We start from the raw sequence: 21655 nt of genomic DNA, 5'->3' as shown, positions 1-21655 counted from the left end.
CACTCGGGCGGACCTGGCTGCCCCTGGACAGAGGACGACGAAGACGATGGAAGAAGTGGAAGAGACGGCAATACCACCACCGACGAAGCAGGAGACACCGTAGAAGAGGGTGAAGACTGCAGAGGCGGGAACACCGCCGCCGACACAACCGGAGGCACGGAAGAAGAAGGCAGAGACTGCTGAAATGGTAATACCGCCGCCGAAGAAGCAGGAAACACGGAAGAGGAGGGCGGAGACAGGAGAGGCGACAATACCGCTGCCGACAGATGGAGGACAAGATTCCTGGTACCACAAGAGACCCTACGCCACCTTCCGGAAGAGACAAAATTCAACCGGTGGGAAACTACAGCGCCAAATTTCTCAAAGTACCACCCTAGCAGGGCCTCCTTGAACTCGAAGGGAACACTACGTAATGCCACATATGTCAGAGAGCAACAGGGGTCGGAGATAGAAACAGTACCCACGTCGCCAGGGAGGGCAAACGAGCGCCCATCATAACGGGTCACGAAGTCATCAAACACATCCGGGGAGTGGAACTTGACAAGTGCACAGTGAGTCGTTAAAAGCACCAAACACATCCTCCACACAAACACGGAAAATCGATGAGAATAACCTCAACAGCGAGGTACGACGCCTGCTCCGTGAACTCAAGACCAATGGTCTCTGAACGGCGAATAGGGGGAAGGGGGGGGCCCCCCCATCGCGCCAACCCCTAACAGCCAGAGGACTGCACCCCCAGTGCAGAGTCCACCAAAGCTGTGTCAAGACTGAGGGAGCGCTCGCAGCTCACATTCACACATGGCGTTCTCTGGTGGCCGACTCCAGCTCAGGTTATATAGTTACATCACATACATACATTGTATAGTTGATACAGTACATGGACAATCTTTGGTACAAATCCAATATATCATCAAGTGTTCCAGTATTCATATTTTAATTTTTATTTTTATAAAAAAATTACACAAGGTACAGCATGAAGAAAACAAGTACATAAACACAGGACAAAAGAACAAAAAGGGAAAACCCTAAAACGGGCACGGGAACGACCACATAAAACAGAACCAATACAGATAAATAGCATAAGAGATAAATAACATAAAACATAGGCACACGAATACAAACACAGGTGCAGAATAGTACAAAACACCACCAGGCCTCCGAAACTACTGACAAAGAGGCAATATAGAAAAATTCAGGAAACAAGAAAATAGAAATACATCAAATACATAAACAGGGAAATACAAACGGGAAGAACATAAATAACAGAAATAATGTACACATAATAAATCCAAGCACACACACACACACGTCGTATACAACCACATAAGCAGCACAAGGCAAAAAAACACATGGCACATGAAATAGACAAATAACAGTAAATAAAGGCAAAAAAACACCCAATGCACAGGAACAGTAAAACAAAAACCCCTACAAAGTAAAAAGGAGGGAACAATAATGTACAGAGACAGACACACAACAAGCACCCACACCAGAACGAACAGAACAAAGTAAACAAACCCACACAGGGCAACTAGATGGCCCACGCAGGAGCCAGGAAAGAATCACACCTACACACAAGCATACCAAAACATAATCACATCCAGAAAACCGTAAGTACAGAAATTCAAAAAGAGAACACACAAACAAGCCCGGCCCAACCCAGACACAGGTGCAAAATAGTGCATAACAATAACAGGCCTCCTAAACCACTGAAATATAGGTAAAAGTACAAACTACAGGAAACAACAAAAATCAAAAACAGAAAAACAGCGAAATACATAAACAGTGAAATACAAACAGAAATAACATAAAAAACAGGAATGTAGTATAAATAATTAAGCAATACACGAGGCCAAGAAAAGAAACACACGCACACAAGCAACAAACACAACCACACCGCCCGCCACCCCAACACAAAACACGGGGCGCGCAATGACACGCAAGAAAGAACACCAAACACCCACAACTGCACACAACCACACCACAAACACGTATGAAAGGCAAGTACAACAAAATAGGCCACGCATGGGCAAGTACAACACCCACACTCACAGACAAGGACACCCACCTGTGCACGCAGGCACTGGGGAAACATCACACACAACACAGACTGAAACCAAACACACTAATCACTCATACTTCTCCGGGTACTCCAGAGCTGGAAACCGTAAATAATAAGCTTCCCGAAGAAGTTGGTCACCCTCATGAATCGGACGTCCATGTAGCGCTATAGGCCAAGGCATCAAATTCGGCACATCCGAGACAAAACACCGCACCCGTAGAACCCAGATGGTAGATGGGCACCAGGGAACAGGACACATCAGGTCATTACAGTCATAAACTACAGTTGCCCCGGGGTAGACCACCTCGCCGGACGAGAGGACGAAAGGGAAGGGTTTCTCCATAGGAAGCTAGTCACAGGGCCGCACACCAGGAAGCACACCGGACTGCACGACAGGCCGCACACCTGCCCGCCCACTAGCGCGTGACCTCTGGTCGACGCCAGGTACCGCACCGAGGTCCGCGGAGGGTGGCTCCGCAGGGGCCCCAGCACTCCCACCAACCGGAACAGGAGCAGAGTCCCCTCACCACACATCCTTTGACAACACCACTACAAGGTCGCGATCACCAAGGGCAACCGCCCACTGAGGGCAGCCACCAGCAGGAGGCACAGAGTCCAACACAGCGTCGGCCACAGCATCATCGTCCATTGCATCACGCTCCTCTGCCCATGACCGGCGAGGCGACACACCCCGAGCCGAGCGACGGCGCTTAAAAAGACACCGATGATCGTCGGAACTGTCACCCCCAGCAAGTGGTGCCCCAGAAGACCCAACGGTAGGCGGCCCCAAAGCCGGGGCAGCACGATCAATCAGAACAGTAGCCTCAACAGCACGGGGCAAAAAGCCACTACCATGCCCGGAGACCGGCAACGGAGAAGGATCAGACACAGCAGGCGGGAGAGCACACTCCAGCACACGTGAGGTATTCAGCACGGATGACAGAGGCGGTGCAGGCAAACAGGCACTAGGGAGCGAGGAAACCACCGAAGGCGACGAGGTAGATGAGGCAGAGGCAGAGGGCAGGGGGTAGGGCTCACCCACCACAACCCCGACAGCTCCGGGAAACAGATGGTCGCCGACAGGAGAAGCAGGCACCACCCCTACAGCAGCATCCAAGGCCCCCACGGAATCAACTGGCCGCGGATGCACCTCTGCAACCACCGAACGACGAAGATCCGAAGCAGGAGTCTCCAGGTCCACAGAGCTCACAGGAGGGGCAGACATACCAGGGCCAGACGGAACGTCCGCCGAAACCGCAGCAGGAACCACGCCAGTACCAGGACAGAGTGAGGATCCGCCGAGGAAACCCCCACACTCAGACAAGCAGGGAAAGTCACCCTCCAGAAAAACCGAAGGGGCCTCAGCACGAGGAGCGTGACTGCCGGCTGCCACGTGGCCCTCAGCATCACACCGGAAACAGGTCCTTGTCTGGCCCTGATAAAAGATCCGTAGAGGGAGCTCTCGATACAAAATCCTGGACGGAAAAGGGATCGTGACTTGCATGATGTGCGCCCAAACGTACCCCTCGCAGCCGGCCCACACTCAGAGTGTTGAATCGGTGTTTCACCATCACACCATACCGCGTAAAGACCGACGTCAGCTCCTCCATGGGAAAAGTCACCGGCACACCGTGAACACTCACATATCTCAAGGACCCCCAGGGATCCGAAATCTCCACGGTCACAGCCAAATCAAGAAGAGTAAACGTGCGGGCATCCCAGAACGCCACAAGCTCCCAGTAAAACAAAGTCGTGGCGAAGGACACTGCCACTCAGGTAGGCGAGAGCTTTTCCAACCCTAACAAATCAGGGACGTCCACACGGAGCACATCCAACAGCACTACTTCCACAATGGGCAAGTCCACAGCACTAGAAAAATCCAAGCGCATCGTGTCAACCCGCCGAACTCGGGCATCACCACCAACAACCATACTGCCAGCCGGGTACACTGCACCGCAAACCGCAACCGCCCCCTCTCAACACCAGGCAACAACTGGCAGGTCAGGCGAGCACGTCTTGAACCTCTGGCGACCAACAAGCGAATCCTCAACCAGTATTCATATAGTAGTTACAGAGTTCAGCAGTCAGTCAATGTGGGGCCATTCTACAATATAATGTTCAAGGGAGTGCACGTTTTCTCTTTCACAAAGTTGACACATTGTGTACTCGACATATGGGTTTTAAGAAAGCAGATTGACAGACCCCCATTAATGTGAGGCAATACAATACTGCGGGTGTACTGGGCAGATGCTAAGTTGCACACACTCATTAAATTAAATAAAATGCACAGGCCTTTGCAGTGTGAGAATTGAGAAAGAGTGGAAGTAATACTCGAATTCGACAAACATATAACAATTTACTCTATAATAAAGAAATAACATCTGAATTACAAAAACCCCTGATTTACACCACTTGGGTGATACACAAGAGAAAGAATAACACACGAAAGATTACGTTAACACAAAGAGAATAAAATATGTGACTGAGAATAGTTACACTGAAGACAGCACATCCTAGGCAAGGAACGTCTGGCAGAACAGCTGACTTCATGACCAGTCGTAATGTCATAATCCCAGAGCATCTGAAGAGAGACTGAAGATGACGGCTCGGGTCTGGTGTACTTATACCGCTGTTGGTGACGTCACATCATTTGTCTAAGGTGGCCGGAACAGGTCATCGCAGAATAACAAGCAATCTTTAGCTTACAACTGCCGACCGGCGAACACACCTGTGATGGGATGACGGGAGGTAAGGGATATACGCTGAGAGTATTGTCTAAACAGGTGTCTGGACTTTGATTGAGCTTCAGAACGGCTGATTTACGATAATTGTAGTTCTCGTTGCGTCGTAAGAAGGCTATCAACGACCAGAGTGAGAGTGAAGGGGCAGCTTACCCGGCAATGCAAGTGAATTATGTGACAATATATAAATATATATAAATATATATATATATATATATATATATATATATATATATATATATATATATATATATATATATATATATATATATATATATATATATATATATATATATATATATATATATATATATATATATATATATATATATATATATATATATATATATATATTATTAAATATGACCGAAAAGTAAGATTAATAATTCTAACACGAATTTTCTCAATCTTTCGTACATTTCTTTTCACTGTTGGTGGTAATTCAAAAATCAATTCTCCAAAATTCATTTTTTTTTCTAGTCTGACGCAACACTTGAGCGCGTTTCGTAAAACTTATTACATTTTCAAAGACTTTAGTTAAACATACACAACTGAATAGAACTTACACATCTCCGATTTGTTTATATCTACATTTGAGTGAGGTGGATGAGGTGAGGTGGTATTTAATAGGGTATTAATTTCATCAACACAAGACAGAACACGAAACAATGGGTATGGAATAGAAGTGATTGTAGAAAGCCTATTGGTCCATATTTCTTGATGCTTCTATTTTGGAGCGGAGTCTTGAGGTGGGTAGAATATAGTTGTGTATTAATTGGCTGTTGATTGCTGGTGTTGACTTCTTAATGTGTAGAGCCTCGCAAACGTCAAGCCGCCTGCTATCGCTGTATCTATCGATGATTTCTGTGTTGTTTACTAGGATTTCTCTGGCGACAACACACAAATCATCGATAGATACAGCGATAGCAGGCGGCTTGACGTTTGCGAGGCTCTACACATTAAGAAGTCAACACCAGCAATCAACAGCCAATTAATGCACAACTATATTCTACCCACCTCAAGACTCCGCTCCAATATAGAAGCATCAAGAAATATGGACCAATAGGCTTTCTACAATCAATTCTATTCAATACCCATTGTTTCGTGTTCTGTCTTGTGTTGATGAAATTAATACCCTATTAAATACCACCTCACTTCACTCAAATGTAGATATAAACAAATCGGAGATGTGTAAGTTCTATTCAGTTGTGTATGTTTAACTAAAGTCTTTGAAAATGTAATAAGTTTTACGAAACGCGCTCAAGTGTCGCCTCAGACTAGAAATAAAAATGAATTTTGGAGAATTGATTTTTGAATTACTACCAACAGTGAAAAGAAATGTACGAAAGATTGAGAAAATTCGTGTTAGAATTATTAATCTTACTTTTTCGGTCATATTTAATAATATATGTCTACAGGAAAGACTGCTACCAAAATATACTAAAATTAAAACGCACGACCCAGCAGCAAGGAATCAAGCCTTCACGATAAAATATATATATATATATATATATATATATATATATATATATATATATATATATATATATATATATATATATATATATATATATATATGTCGTACCTAGTAGCCAAAACGCACTTCTCAGCCTACTATGCAAGGCCCGATTTACCTAATAAGCCAAGTTTTCATGAATTAATTGTTTTTCGACTACCTAACCTACCTAACCTAACCTAACCTAGCTTTTTCGGCTACCTAACCTAACCTAACCCATAAAGATAGGTTAGGTTAGGTTAGGTAGGGTTGGTTATGTTCGGTCATATATCTACGTTAATTTTAACTCCAATAAAAAAAAATTGACCTCATACATAATGAAATGGGCAGCTTTATCATTTCATAAGAACAAAATTAGAGAAAATATATTAATTCAGAAAAACTTGGCTTATTAGACAAATCGGGCCTTGCATAGTAGGCTGAGAAGTGCGTTCTGGCTACTAGGTACGACATATATATATATATATATATATATATATATATATATATATATATATATATATATATATATATATATATATATATATATATATGTATATATATATATATATATATATATATATATATATATATATATATATATATATATATATATATATATATGAAAACTTGCCCAATTTTATTTCTGGCTAAATGAAAATTGACATTATTGAGGAGGGGGCCACTTATGATGCAGATATTTCTTAAGGTATGGTACTCGGGCCTACCACAACTGGCTTATACAGTCAGATTCTCGATGTTATATGTGTGAAAAGTGGGTTAGGTCCCATGTGTCTGGCCGCCTTCCTCGTACTGTCAGACATCCTGTTTCACACATATATACATTTATAAAGAATGTATACAAACTAATGTTGTTACAAAAGCAGACTTAGTTCGCACACCGTTATTTCTTCCCCTTGTTAGAGGTGATCGTGTCTGGAAGAAGAGAAAACCACGCAAGTCAGACTTCGTGTGACATCTGATCGACGCCAACACTGACCAGTGTCAGTATACTCATCATGGTGAACATCAATGATTCGCCAGACCAGTCTTCCAATCACAGCTATCCTAGGATCAGCAGGCAATGTACAGGCCAAGTTATGACGTGGCTTGGTGGTTATTCGGCACGTAAAGTGGTAAAAAAGACAGCTGTAGCATACCTGTTGATAACTACAATGATAGTGATGGTGTGTGTGATGGTGAGCAGCAGACCTGACTTCCATGTTATGCGAGCTTACAACACTCCCTCACTGCCTGGCTGCCCTTCTACACCTCCACACCTCCGTGAGTACTTAGCCCACAATATTATTTGTATAGGTTCCTAGTAACATTATTACCATAGTAAAAGATTCAGTACAGAAGGTAATCAAGAAAATCGAGAACATAAATGTTTCAAAAGCTGTTGAATTGGAAAAACCTTCCATTAGATACAAAACAAGGTTGTTTATTGATAACCTCATACGATAGTCTACAATGACGGTGACATATCATGAAATAAATGAACTGACAATTGTTTGACCCAAAGCAAATTTTATGTGTTCAACTATTTAGGAATAAATTGTTCTGAACATTAAATATGTTCAACTATTTAGGAATAAATTGCTCTGAACATTAAATATGTTCAACTATTTAGGAATAAATTGTTCTGAACATTAAATATGTTCAACTATTTAGGAATAAATTGTTCTGAACATTAAATATGTTCAACTATTTAGGAATAAATTGTTCTGAACATTAAATATGTTCAACTATTTAGGAATAAATTGTTCTGAACATTGAATATGTTCAACTATTTAGGAATAAGTTGTTCTGAACATTAATGTATTTGAAACAAGCAAAAAAGAATGATCACATATCTGTAAGACAACTAATGTTATATGTATGGTTATTTAAGAGGATATGCAGAATTGCACCTATAAACCTTTTTCACTGACATGTTCACCATACTTGGTACTAGAGAGAAAAAATAATAGTTTACCGTGGAAAATGTCTTGAAAGTTGCCATAAATTATGCAATTGAGAATAATTCACATGATGTCATCATTCCTACCGACTCTTAAATCTTTGCTCCATGCATTGTTGCCCAACCACTTGGGCAGGACTGTAGAGCGACGGTCTCACTACATGCATGTCGGCGTTCAATGCCCGACTGCCCAAGTGGTTGGGCACTATTCCTTTTTTCCCTGTTCCATCCCAAATCCTTATCCTGACCTCTTCCAAGTGCTATATAGTCGTAATGGCTTGACACTTTCTCCTGATAATTCCCTCCCTCGCTTCAGTCATTGTTATCCAACCAGCACAGAGATAATATCCAACTCATTACAGAAATCCTACATAGGAAAAGAAGCACAGAATCTAGGGCTGTCAATCACCCTAAATTGGATACGAAGTCATATTGGCATAGATGGTAATAAAAAGGCAAACTTCCACTGCTCTACCTGTTGATCAGATTAAAATATCTCCAAGTTTTTCTCAGATTAAGGAGCAAATCAAGAAGAAAATACTCCCAACTATCAAACGTTGCCACAGAGCCAAAGTAGCGGAAGAAGACGTCATTCATTGAAGACTAAGCCACCCTTTGGGTGGCTTAGTCTTCATAAATCAATCCTGTCTCCCTCCATAGCGACTACAATGATTAAAAGAGCAGTTGAAGAATGGGACCTCTACTAGCCCATTCCCACTAGCCATGGAAACGGCTAGTGAATACCGAGCATCGATATCCACCACGAAGATAATGTTTTAAAAACAGGACTAAAACCAGTGTAAATCCAGTCTGCACAACTGAGGTTCCCTTTGTGCTGGACACCCAGCTGTAGCCAAACTTCTCTTGATGATGTCATTCACTGTTTCATGTCTGGCACTCTTCCCTTGTGACTTATGCCAGATGAAACCTAGGCTGCCGTGTTGGTCTGCCGACGCATAGCAGCAGATACACCAGTGTTCGGTGGAGAAAGGGGCAGCAAGGCGAAGGGCAACACCAATATTTAGGTCCCGATGATTCATATGAGTGCCTAAGGCGGAATTAGCAACAGCCAACAGGAAGTTCCTGGCATGGGGAGCTTGCACAGCTAGGAGACGCACTTTATCCTTCCCAGAAGCTGCCTCCAACATTGATGTGGCAATGTTCTCCACTATTGGGCTATCCCATTTGGCACGTTTACAGTCGTTTGGAAAGGTTGGTCGAGGTTGAGAGTTGATAAGAATGTCCCATCCACTAATTTTGGATCATAAATCCCAATGGAGTCTCTTGGGTATTCTGGCAGTGTCTCATTCACTAATTGACCTGTAATACTGGTGGAGGATAAGAATGCCGGCAATACTAACTGTGTCACCTTGCGAATACCTATTCCCCCAAGTCTAACGAGGACCGTTGCTTGGTTCCATTGGTCATCTTGCAGGGAGAGGTTTAACACTTGCGTGGTTATTGACTTTAGGAGTGCGTCATATTTTGTTAATTTTGGGCTGTCGAAGGAGAGAGCACACCTTAGGAAATATGTAAGTGTGGGCAAAGCCAGGCACCTTTTGAGGAGGTACAAAGCATCGTCAGCATCCAAAGCCCCTATTCTTCCCTCCATTCTTCTTAGGTGCCATATTACACGATTTTTAATTATTGTTTAATGTCAACCAAACATTTTTTACTAGTTGTTTATAAGAAGGATTGCAACTGTTCTATGTTTCAGTATCGCACCCTAAATAGAAAGGGAGTTATTGTTATTTTTTTTTTTCCAACGAATTTTACACATTTTCAATATATTTCACAAACCACATGTTTCAAATGAAATCGTTTTATGACACTCATCTAATACATTATCATATAAAAGAGGATTTGTATTGAAAGGATTATCCAAAATATGTTTAGTTTTACTAATACAGGTAGTCAAAGTTCCCCCAAAATATATGCCAATATTTCATGTTTGAAAATGAAGTATAAAATCAATAAATGAACCTAGAAAAAGTGCTTAATATAGTCTGTAGAGACGTAAACTCTACATAGAAGATGTAAATTTCATTTAAATTGAAAAAAAGAATGAAAGCTGCGAAGTAATTTTAACTTAATGGACAATAAATAAGATCAAAGATTCTGCCTCCTGTGGTTGAAGTTGACTTCAACCAATTTCTTCCAAAACTTGCATCCTTACAGATATTCTTATGTTCTGTAAGGTATATAAGTGTCATGCAAATCGGCCGATAAAAAATATGAAAAAAAATTGAGAGAAAAAAAATCTCAATTAATTTTTTATATTTTTTTGGCATAAAACTAAATATTAAAATACGTTATGCTATTGTGATAGCTTAGAGTCATAGACATGATTTCAGTTGACACTTTTGTTTGATGTTAATTTTTGACCATTTTGGAAAATTTTCAACACATAATTCAATATTTTTTTCTCCCTTCCTATTTATGCTACGATGATGAGACTTGGGCCAGTTGAACTACATTTTACATACTACTAGACAAAAAAGTTTGATTGAAATCAAACCAGTTTTCATTTATCGCATTTTTCAGTACTACGGCCCCTTAGGTCATTCAGCATTTCTTCGAGGATTACCTCAATGGCACTCGAGCCCAGAGGGGCCCAAAGCAGCACACCGTTGGCTGGAGCGATCACTGGGGTGATCGCTCTACCATATATATATATATATATAATTCTAACACGAATTTTCTCAATCTTTCGTACATTACGCTTCACTGTTGGAGGTAAATAAAAAATCACTTCTCCAAAATTCATTTTTATTTCTAGTCTGACGCGACACGGGCGCGTTTCGTAAAACTTATTACATTTTCAAAGACTTCACAAATACACAACTGATTAGAACTTACGTATCTCTGATTTTATATCTACATTTGAGTGAGGTGGGAGGGGTGATGCGGCATTAACACAAGACAGAACAAGAGGGGATATTAATAGGGTATTAAAAGTATCAACACAAGACAGAACAGAAACAATGGGTATTGAATAGAAGTGTTTGTAGAAAGCCTATTGGTCCATATTTCTTGATGCTTCTATATTGGAGCGGAGTCTTGAGGTGGGTAGAATATAGTTGTGCAATAATTGGCTGTTGATTGCTGGTGTTGACTTCTTGATGTGTAGTGCCTCGCAAACGTCAAGCCGCCTGCTATCGCTGTATCTATCGATGATTTCTGTGTTGTTTACTAGGATTTCTCTGGCGATGGTTTGGTTATGGGAAGAGATTATATGTTCCTTAATGGAGCCCTGTTCCTTATTCGACTTATTATTATAAGCATCACGTTTCGAATACTTCTCGTATTCATCATCAGATCTAAAAGAAAAAACAGAAATCACAATCAAATAGCTGGTAAACAAAGAACTGATACTGAATATAATTGCCTATCAAAGAAAGGAAAATACTTAAAAAACAAAACACTTAAGCGCACTTAAAGTGATCAATACAAATAAAACTTATTAACTGTCACATATATTAAAACTAATTTAAAATCCATTAAACTACAAGATGAAATTTATAACTACTAAAACAAACCATTCTATTAAACTTACGTGAAGTGATCAGAAGTGAAACTTGATACCTAACAAATAGATACTAAACACTATAACAAATATTTATATAATGACCACAAATCTACAAAAACTGTATGTAAAATACAAACAGAATAAACGACAATTATAAAGTACAAACCAAAATCATATAAAAAACTCAAATATTAAATAAAATTAAATACCAAAAAATGTATTATATATCCTAAATAAAAGATTATATTAATGTACAATGTTAAGACTTGAAATAAGTAAGAAAGGGCAAAGACATGGTAAACTAAACAAAATTAAACTACCAAAATAAACTAAAAATCAAATTACAGGGCCTACTGTGCACTATACAGTGTACAATTGAACAGCTGAAAGGTTGCTATTTAACAGAGGCCGCAGCTCCTTTATATATAAGGATTCCATTACTCTCAAATCTGACTGGCCATTCATACAAGTGTCCAGAATTTTAAAATCAGATTCCAGCAGAGAATGATCAAACTCATAACAATGGTTTCTAATCTCCGAAAATGCTGGTTTAGACAATGGTAATCCAGTCCTAAAAGATAATCCCCGGTGCTCAAGTATCCTATTCTTAAAGTTCCGAATGGAACTCCCGACATATCCAGCATTACAGCTGGAACAATTATACATATATACAACATTTGAGCACAAGGGGGTAGGCACTTTATCTTTAAATTTAAAATAAGAGCCTATGGTATTTGTGTTGACAAAAATAAATCTAAAGTCTACTTGAGGATAACACTGCTGCAACAGTCTCCTCAAACGACTCCTTACAGAAAAGCTAATACTGCCATAAAATGGTAATTTAATATATTTAAGATCCCTTTCCACTGTAGTAATCCTACACGATGGGTGAAACTTCTTATTTAAGAAATTCCTTATAAAAGTATAAACCATATGCACAGGATAACCATTATTTGAAAAAAATTTCACAAGAAAATTAATTTCCTGATCAAAGTTATTTCAATTAGAACATAAAACAAAGGCCCTATTCAGTAAAGTGTTAATAGCATTTTTCTTAAAAATATCAGGAACAAAGGAATTAAAATTTAAACCTAAACCAGTAAAGGTTGGTTCCCGAAGGGAACATCGATCATAAATATATATATATATATATATATATATATATATATATATATATATATAAACAATCTTTGGACAACACCCACCAGTGGGACTCGAACCCAGAAAGCACAACTACCTTCCAGTAGCTGGCATAACTAGTATGCTTTAACCCACTACGCCATCAGACCTTACAAAAGAAGTAGATAGTTCGAGATATATATATCTCAAACATCTCTACCTCCCGAAGGCACCAGATGAGTGAGGGGTCAGTCTGCAATTTTCGTCAAGCCACTGTCAATGTGAGAGAACTCGTGTCCAGCTTATAAGCCTATACTTGCATAAACCACAAGTGAAGATAAACAATCTTTGGACAACACCCACCAGTGGGACTCGAACCCAGAAAGCACAACTACCTTCCAGTAGCTGGCATAACTAGTATGCTTTAACCCACTACGCCATCAGACCTTACAAAAGAAGTAGATAGTTCGAGATATATATATCTCAAACATCTCTACCTCCCGAAGGCACCAGATGAGTGAGGGGTCAGTCTGCAATTTTCGTCAAGCCACTGTCAATGTGAGAGAACTCGTGTCCAGCTTATAAGCCTATACTTGCATAAACCACAAGTGAAGATAAACAATCTTTGGACAACACCCACCAGTGGGACTCGAACCCAGAAAGCACAACTACCTTCCAGTAGCTGGCATAACTAGTATGCTTTAACCCACTACGCCATCAGACCTTACAAAAGAAGTAGATAGTTCGAGATATATATATCTCAAACATCTCTACCTCCCGAAGGCACCAGATGAGTGAGGGGTCAGTCTGCAATTTTCGTCAAGCCACTGTCAATGTGAGAGAACTCGTGTCCAGCTTATAAGCCTATACTTGCATAAACCACAAGTGAAGATAAACAATCTTTGGACAACACCCACCAGTGGGACTCGAACCCAGAAAGCACAACTACCTTCCAGTAGCTGGCATAACTAGTATGCTTTAACCCACTACGCCATCAGACCTTACAAAAGAAGTAGATAGTTCGAGATATATATATCTCAAACATCTCTACCTCCCGAAGGCACCAGATGAGTGAGGGGTCAGTCTGCAATTTTCGTCAAGCCACTGTCAATGTGAGAGAACTCGTGTCCAGCTTATAAGCCTATACTTGCATAAACCACAAGTGAAGATAAACAATCTTTGGACAACACCCACCAGTGGGACTCGAACCCAGAAAGCACAACTACCTTCCAGTAGCTGGCATAACTAGTATGCTTTAACCCACTACGCCATCAGACCTTACAAAAGAAGTAGATAGTTCGAGATATATATATCTCAAACATCTCTACCTCCCGAAGGCACCAGATGAGTGAGGGGTCAGTCTGCAATTTTCGTCAAGCCACTGTCAATGTGAGAGAACTCGTGTCCAGCTTATAAGCCTATACTTGCATAAACCACAAGTGAAGATAAACAATCTTTGGACAACACCCACCAGTGGGACTCGAACCCAGAAAGCACAACTACCTTCCAGTAGCTGGCATAACTAGTATGCTTTAACCCACTACGCCATCAGACCTTACAAAAGAAGTAGATAGTTCGAGATATATATATCTCAAACATCTCTACCTCCCGAAGGCACCAGATGAGTGAGGGGTCAGTCTACAATTTTCGTCAAGCCACTGTCAATGTGAGAGAACTCGTGTCCAGCTTATAAGCCTATACTTGCATAAACCACAAGTGAAGATAAACAATCTTTGGACAACACCCACCAGTGGGACTCGAACCCAGAAAGCACAACTACCTTCCAGTAGCTGGCATAACTAGTATGCTTTAACCCACTACGCCATCAGACCTTACAAAAGAAGTAGATAGTTCGAGATATATATATCTCAAACATCTCTACCTCCCGAAGGCACCAGATGAGTGAGGGGTCAGTCTGCAATTTTCGTCAAGCCACTGTCAATGTGAGAGAACTCGTGTCCAGCTTATAAGCCTATACTTGCATAAACCACAAGTGAAGATAAACAATCTTTGGACAACACCCACCAGTGGGACTCGAACCCAGAAAGCACAACTACCTTCCAGTAGCTGGCATAACTAGTATGCTTTAACCCACTACGCCATCAGACCTTACAAAAGAAGTAGATAGTTCGAGATATATATATCTCAAACATCTCTACCTCCCGAAGGCACCAGATGAGTGAGGGGTCAGTCTGCAATTTTCGTCAAGCCACTGTCAATGTGAGAGAACTCGTGTCCAGCTTATAAGCCTATACTTGCATAAACCACAAGTGAAGATAAACAATCTTTGGACAACACCCACCAGTGGGACTCGAACCCAGAAAGCACAACTACCTTCCAGTAGCTGGCATAACTAGTATGCTTTAACCCACTACGCCATCAGACCTTACAAAAGAAGTAGATAGTTCAGGATATATATATCTCAAACATCTCTACCTCCCGAAGGCACCAGATGAGTGAGGGGTCAGTCTGCAATTTTCGTCAAGCCACTGTCAATGTGAGAGAACTCGTGTCCAGCTTATAAGCCTATACTTGCATAAACCACAAGTGAAGATAAACAATCTTTGGACAACACCCACCAGTGGGACTCGAACCCAGAAAGCACAACTACCTTCCAGTAGCTGGCATAACTAGTATGCTTTAACCCACTACGCCATCAGACCTTACAAAAGAAGTAGATAGTTCGAGATATATATATCTCAAACATCTCTACCTCCCGAAGGCACCAGATGAGTGAGGGGTCAGTCTGCAATTTTCGTCAAGCCACTGTCAATGTGAGAGAACTCGTGTCCAGCTTATAAGCCTATACTTGCATAAACCACAAGTGAAGATAAACAATCTTTGGACAACACCCACCAGTGGGACTCGAACCCAGAAAGCACAACTACCTTCCAGTAGCTGGCATAACTAGTATGCTTTAACCCACTACGCCATCAGACCTTACAAAAGAAGTAGATAGTTCGAGATATATATATCTCAAACATCTCTACCTCCCGAAGGCACCAGATGAGTGAGGGGTCAGTCTGCAATTTTCGTCAAGCCACTGTCAATGTGAGAGAACTCGTGTCCAGCTTATAAGCCTATACTTGCATAAACCACAAGTGAAGATAAACAATCTTTGGACAACACCCACCAGTGGGACTCGAACCCAGAAAGCACAACTACCTTCCAGTAGCTGGCATAACTAGTATGCTTTAACCCACTACGCCATCAGACCTTACAAAAGAAGTAGATAGTTCGAGATATATATATCTCAAACATCTCTACCTCCCGAAGGCACCAGATGAGTGAGGGGTCAGTCTGCAATTTTCGTCAAGCCACTGTCAATGTGAGAGAACTCGTGTCCAGCTTATAAGCCTATACTTGCATAAACCACAAGTGAAGATAAACAATCTTTGGACAACACCCACCAGTGGGACTCGAACCCAGAAAGCACAACTACCTTCCAGTAGCTGGCATAACTAGTATGCTTTAACCCACTACGCCATCAGACCTTACAAAAGAAGTAGATAGTTCGAGATATATATATCTCAAACATCTCTACCTCCCGAAGGCACCAGATGAGTGAGGGGTCAGTCTGCAATTTTCGTCAAGCCACTGTCAATGTGAGAGAACTCGTGTCCAGCTTATAAGCCTATACTTGCATAAACCACAAGTGAAGATAAACAATCTTTGGACAACACCCACCAGTGGGACTCGAACCCAGAAAGCACAACTACCTTCCAGTAGCTGGCATAACTAGTATGCTTTAACCCACTACGCCATCAGACCTTACAAAAGAAGTAGATAGTTCGAGATATATATATCTCAAACATCTCTACCTCCCGAAGGCACCAGATGAGTGAGGGGTCAGTCTGCAATTTTCATCAAGCCACTGTCAATGTGAGAGAACTCGTGTCCAGCTTATAAGCCTATACTTGCATAAACCACAAGTGAAGATAAACAATCTTTGGACAACACCCACCAGTGGGACTCGAACCCAGAAAGCACAACTACCTTCCAGTAGCTGGCATAACTAGTATGCTTTAACCCACTACGCCATCAGACCTTACAAAAGAAGTAGATAGTTCGAGATATATATATCTCAAACATCTCTACCTCCCGAAGGCACCAGATGAGTGAGGGGTCAGTCTGCAATTTTCGTCAAGCCACTGTCAATGTGAGAGAACTCGTGTCCAGCTTATAAGCCTATACTTGCATAAACCACAAGTGAAGATAAACAATCTTTGGACAACACCCACCAGTGGGACTCGAACCCAGAAAGCACAACTACCTTCCAGTAGCTGGCATAACTAGTATGCTTTAACCCACTACGCCATCAGACCTTACAAAAGAAGTAGATAGTTCGAGATATATATATCTCAAACATCTCTACCTCCCGAAGGCACCAGATGAGTGAGGGGTCAGTCTGCAATTTTCGTCAAGCCACTGTCAATGTGAGAGAACTCATGTCCAGCTTATAAGCCTATACTTGCATAAACCACAAGTGAAGTGGTTTATCTACTATCTACTTCTTTTGTAAGGTCTGATGGCGTAGTGGGTTAAAGCATACTAGTTATGCCAGCTACTGGAAGGTAGTTGTGCTTTCTGGGTTCGAGTCCCACTGGTGGGTGTTGTCCAAAGATTGTTTATCTTCACTTGTGGTTTATGCAAGTATAGGCTTATAAGCTGGACACGAGTTCTCTCACATTGACAGTGGCTTGACGAAAATTGCAGACTGACCCCTCACTCATCTGGTGCCTTCGGGAGGTAGAGATGTTTGAGATATATATATCTCGAACTATCTACTTCTTTTGTAAGGTCTGATGGCGTAGTGGGTTAAAGCATACTAGTTATGCCAGCTACTGGAAGGTAGTTGTGCTTTCTGGGTTCGAGTCCCACTGGTGGGTGTTGTCCAAAGATTGTTTATCTTCACTTGTGGTTTATGCAAGTATAGGCTTATAAGCTGGACACGAGTTCTCTCACATTGACAGTGGCTTGACGAAAATTGCAGACTGACCCCTCACTCATCTGGTGCCTTCGGGAGGTAGAGATGTTTGAGATATATATATCTCGAACTATCTACTTCTTTTGTAAGGTCTGATGGCGTAGTGGGTTAAAGCATACTAGTTATGCCAGCTACTGGAAGGTAGTTGTGCTTTCTGGGTTCGAGTCCCACTGGTGGGTGTTGTCCAAAGATTGTTTATCTTCACTTGTGGTTTATGCAAGTATAGGCTTATAAGCTGGACACGAGTTCTCTCACATTGACAGTGGCTTGACGAAAATTGCAGACTGACCCCTCACTCATCTGGTGCCTTCGGGAGGTAGAGATGTTTGAGATATATATATCTCGAACTATCTACTTCTTTTGTAAGGTCTGATGGCGTAGTGGGTTAAAGCATACTAGTTATGCCAGCTACTGGAAGGTAGTTGTGCTTTCTGGGTTCGAGTCCCACTGGTGGGTGTTGTCCAAAGATTGTTTATCTTCACTTGTGGTTTATGCAAGTATAGGCTTATAAGCTGGACACGAGTTCTCTCACATTGACAGTGGCTTGACGAAAATTGCAGACTGACCCCTCACTCATCTGGTGCCTTCGGGAGGTAGAGATGTTTGAGATATATATATCTCGAACTATCTACTTCTTTTGTAAGGTCTGATGGCGTAGTGGGTTAAAGCATACTAGTTATGCCAGCTACTGGAAGGTAGTTGTGCTTTCTGGGTTCGAGTCCCACTGGTGGGTGTTGTCCAAAGATTGTTTATCTTCACTTGTGGTTTATGCAAGTATAGGCTTATAAGCTGGACACGAGTTCTCTCACATTGACAGTGGCTTGACGAAAATTGCAGACTGACCCCTCACTCATCTGGTGCCTTCGGGAGGTAGAGATGTTTGAGATATATATATCTCGAACTATCTACTTCTTTTGTAAGGTCTGATGGCGTAGTGGGTTAAAGCATACTAGTTATGCCAGCTACTGGAAGGTAGTTGTGCTTTCTGGGTTCGAGTCCCACTGGTGGGTGTTGTCCAAAGATTGTTTATCTTCACTTGTGGTTTATGCAAGTATAGGCTTATAAGCTGGACACGAGTTCTCTCACATTGACAGTGGCTTGACGAAAATTGCAGACTGACCCCTCACTCATCTGGTGCCTTCGGGAGGTAGAGATGTTTGAGATATATATATCTCGAACTATCTACTTCTTTTGTAAGGTCTGATGGCGTAGTGGGTTAAAGCATACTAGTTATGCCAGCTACTGGAAGGTAGTTGTGCTTTCTGGGTTCGAGTCCCACTGGTGGGTGTTGTCCAAAGATTGTTTATCTTCACTTGTGGTTTATGCAAGTATAGGCTTATAAGCTGGACACGAGTTCTCTCACATTGACAGTGGCTTGACGAAAATTGCAGACTGACCCCTCACTCATCTGGTGCCTTCGGGAGGTAGAGATGTTTGAGATATATATATCTCGAACTATCTACTTCTTTTGTAAGGTCTGATGGCGTAGTGGGTTAAAGCATACTAGTTATGCCAGCTACTGGAAGGTAGTTGTGCTTTCTGGGTTCGAGTCCCACTGGTGGGTGTTGTCCAAAGATTGTTTATCTTCACTTGTGGTTTATGCAAGTATAGGCTTATATATATATATATATATATATATATATATATATATATATATATATATCTATATATATATATATATATATATATATTTAAATATATATATATATATATATATATATATATATATATATATATGCGAACAAGCCTGAATGGTCCCCAGGACATATGCAACTGAAAACTCACACCCCAGAAGTGACTCGAACCCATACTCCCAGAAGCAACGCATCTGGTATGTACAAGACGCCTTAATCCACTTGACCATCACGACCGGACATAATGAGGTGATAGCCGAGGCTATTTGAACCACCCCACCGCCGGCACTCGGATAGTTATCTTGGGCATAGCATTTTACCAAATCACCTCATTCTTTGGGGCAACACGTGAGGAACACAAATGCGAACAAGCCTGAATGGTCCCCAGGACATATGCAACTGAAAACTCACACCCCAGAAGTGACTCGAACCCATACTCCCAGAAGCAACGCATCTGGTATGTACAAGACGCCTTAATCCACTTGACCATCACGACCGGACATAATGAGGTGATAGCCGAGGCTATTTGAACCACCCCACCGCCGGCACTCGGATAGTTATCTTGGGCATAGCATTTTACCAAATCACCTCATTCTTTGGGGCAACACGTGAGGAACACAAATGCGAACAAGCCTGAATGGTCCCCAGGACATATGCAACTGAAAACTCACACCCCAGAAGTGACTCGAACCCATACTCCCAGAAGCAACGCATCTGGTATGTACAAGACGCCTTAATCCACTTGACCATCACGACCGGACATAATGAGGTGATAGCCGAGGCTATTTGAACCACCCCACCGCCGGCACTCGGATAGTTATCTTGGGCATAGCATTTTACCAAATCACCTCATTCTTTGGGGCAACACGTGAGGAACACAAATGCGAACAAGCCTGAATGGTCCCCAGGACATATGCAACTGAAAACTCACACCCCAGAAGTGACTCGAACCCATACTCCCAGAAGCAACGCATCTGGTATGTACAAGACGCCTTAATCCACTTGACCATCACGACCGGACATAATGAGGTGATAGCCGAGGCTATTTGAACCACCCCACCGCCGGCACTCGGATAGTTATCTTGGGCATAGCATTTTACCAAATCACCTCATTCTTTGGGGCAACACGTGAGGAACACAAATGCGAACAAGCCTGAATGGTCCCCAGGACATATGCAACTGAAAACTCACACCCCAGAAGTGACTCGAACCCATACTCCCAGAAGCAACGCATCTGGTATGTACAAGACGCCTTAATCCACTTGACCATCACGACCGGACATAATGAGGTGATAGCCGAGGCTATTTGAACCACCCCACCGCCGGCACTCGGATAGTTATCTTGGGCATAGCATTTTACCAAATCACCTCATTCTTTGGGGCAACACGTGAGGAACACAAATGCGAACAAGCATTTGGTGAACAAGCTCGAAATGGTTCGAGTCACTTCTGGGGTGTGAGTTTTCAGTTGCATATGTCCTGGGGACCATTCAGGCTTGTTCGCATTTGTGTTCCTCACGTGTTGCCCCAAAGAATGAGGTGATTTGGTAAAATGCTATGCCCAAGATAACTATCCGAGTGCCGGCGGTGGGGTGGTTCAAATAGCCTCGGCTATCACCTCATTATGTCCGGTGGTGATGGTCAAGTGGATTAAGGCGTCTTGTACATACCAGATGCGTTGCTTCTGGGAGTATGGGTTCGAGTCACTTCTGGGGTGTGAGTTTTCAGTTGCATATGTCCTGGGGACCATTCAGGCTTGTTCGCATTTGTGTTCCTCACGTGTTGCCCCAAAGAATGAGGTGATTTGGTAAAATGCTATGCCCAAGATAACTATCCGAGTGCCGGCGGTGGGGTGGTTCAAATAGCCTCGGCTATCACCTCATTATGTCCGGTCGTGATGGTCAAGTGGATTAAGGCGTCTTGTACATACCAGATGCGTTGCTTCTGGGAGTATGGGTTCGAGTCACTTCTGGGGTGTGAGTTTTCAGTTGCATATGTCCTGGGGACCATTCAGGCTTGTTCGCATTTGTGTTCCTCACGTGTTGCCCCAAAGAATGAGGTGATTTGGTAAAATGCTATGCCCAAGATAACTATCCGAGTGCCGGCGGTGGGGTGGTTCAAATAG

General features: G+C 42.0%; 1 protein-coding gene across 1 annotated transcript in view; it reads left to right on the top strand.

Annotated features, from left to right (window-relative positions):
- Positions 1-3567: 3567 nt before the first annotated feature.
- Positions 3568-21655, top strand: part of LOC138365926 (beta-1,4-galactosyltransferase 4-like) — a 69465-nt gene continuing 51377 nt past the window's right edge. The window contains exon 1 of the mRNA XM_069326639.1: positions 3568-3838. Within this exon, the coding sequence (XP_069182740.1) occupies positions 3568-3838 (271 nt within the window). The remainder of the gene's footprint in view (positions 3839-21655) is intronic.

Source organism: Procambarus clarkii, chromosome 2, assembly GCF_040958095.1.
Source record: "Procambarus clarkii isolate CNS0578487 chromosome 2, FALCON_Pclarkii_2.0, whole genome shotgun sequence".
NCBI lineage: Eukaryota > Metazoa > Arthropoda > Malacostraca > Decapoda > Cambaridae > Procambarus > Procambarus clarkii.
The sequence above is the reverse complement of the archived record's forward strand: the minus strand, read 5'-3'. Positions and strand labels throughout refer to the sequence as shown.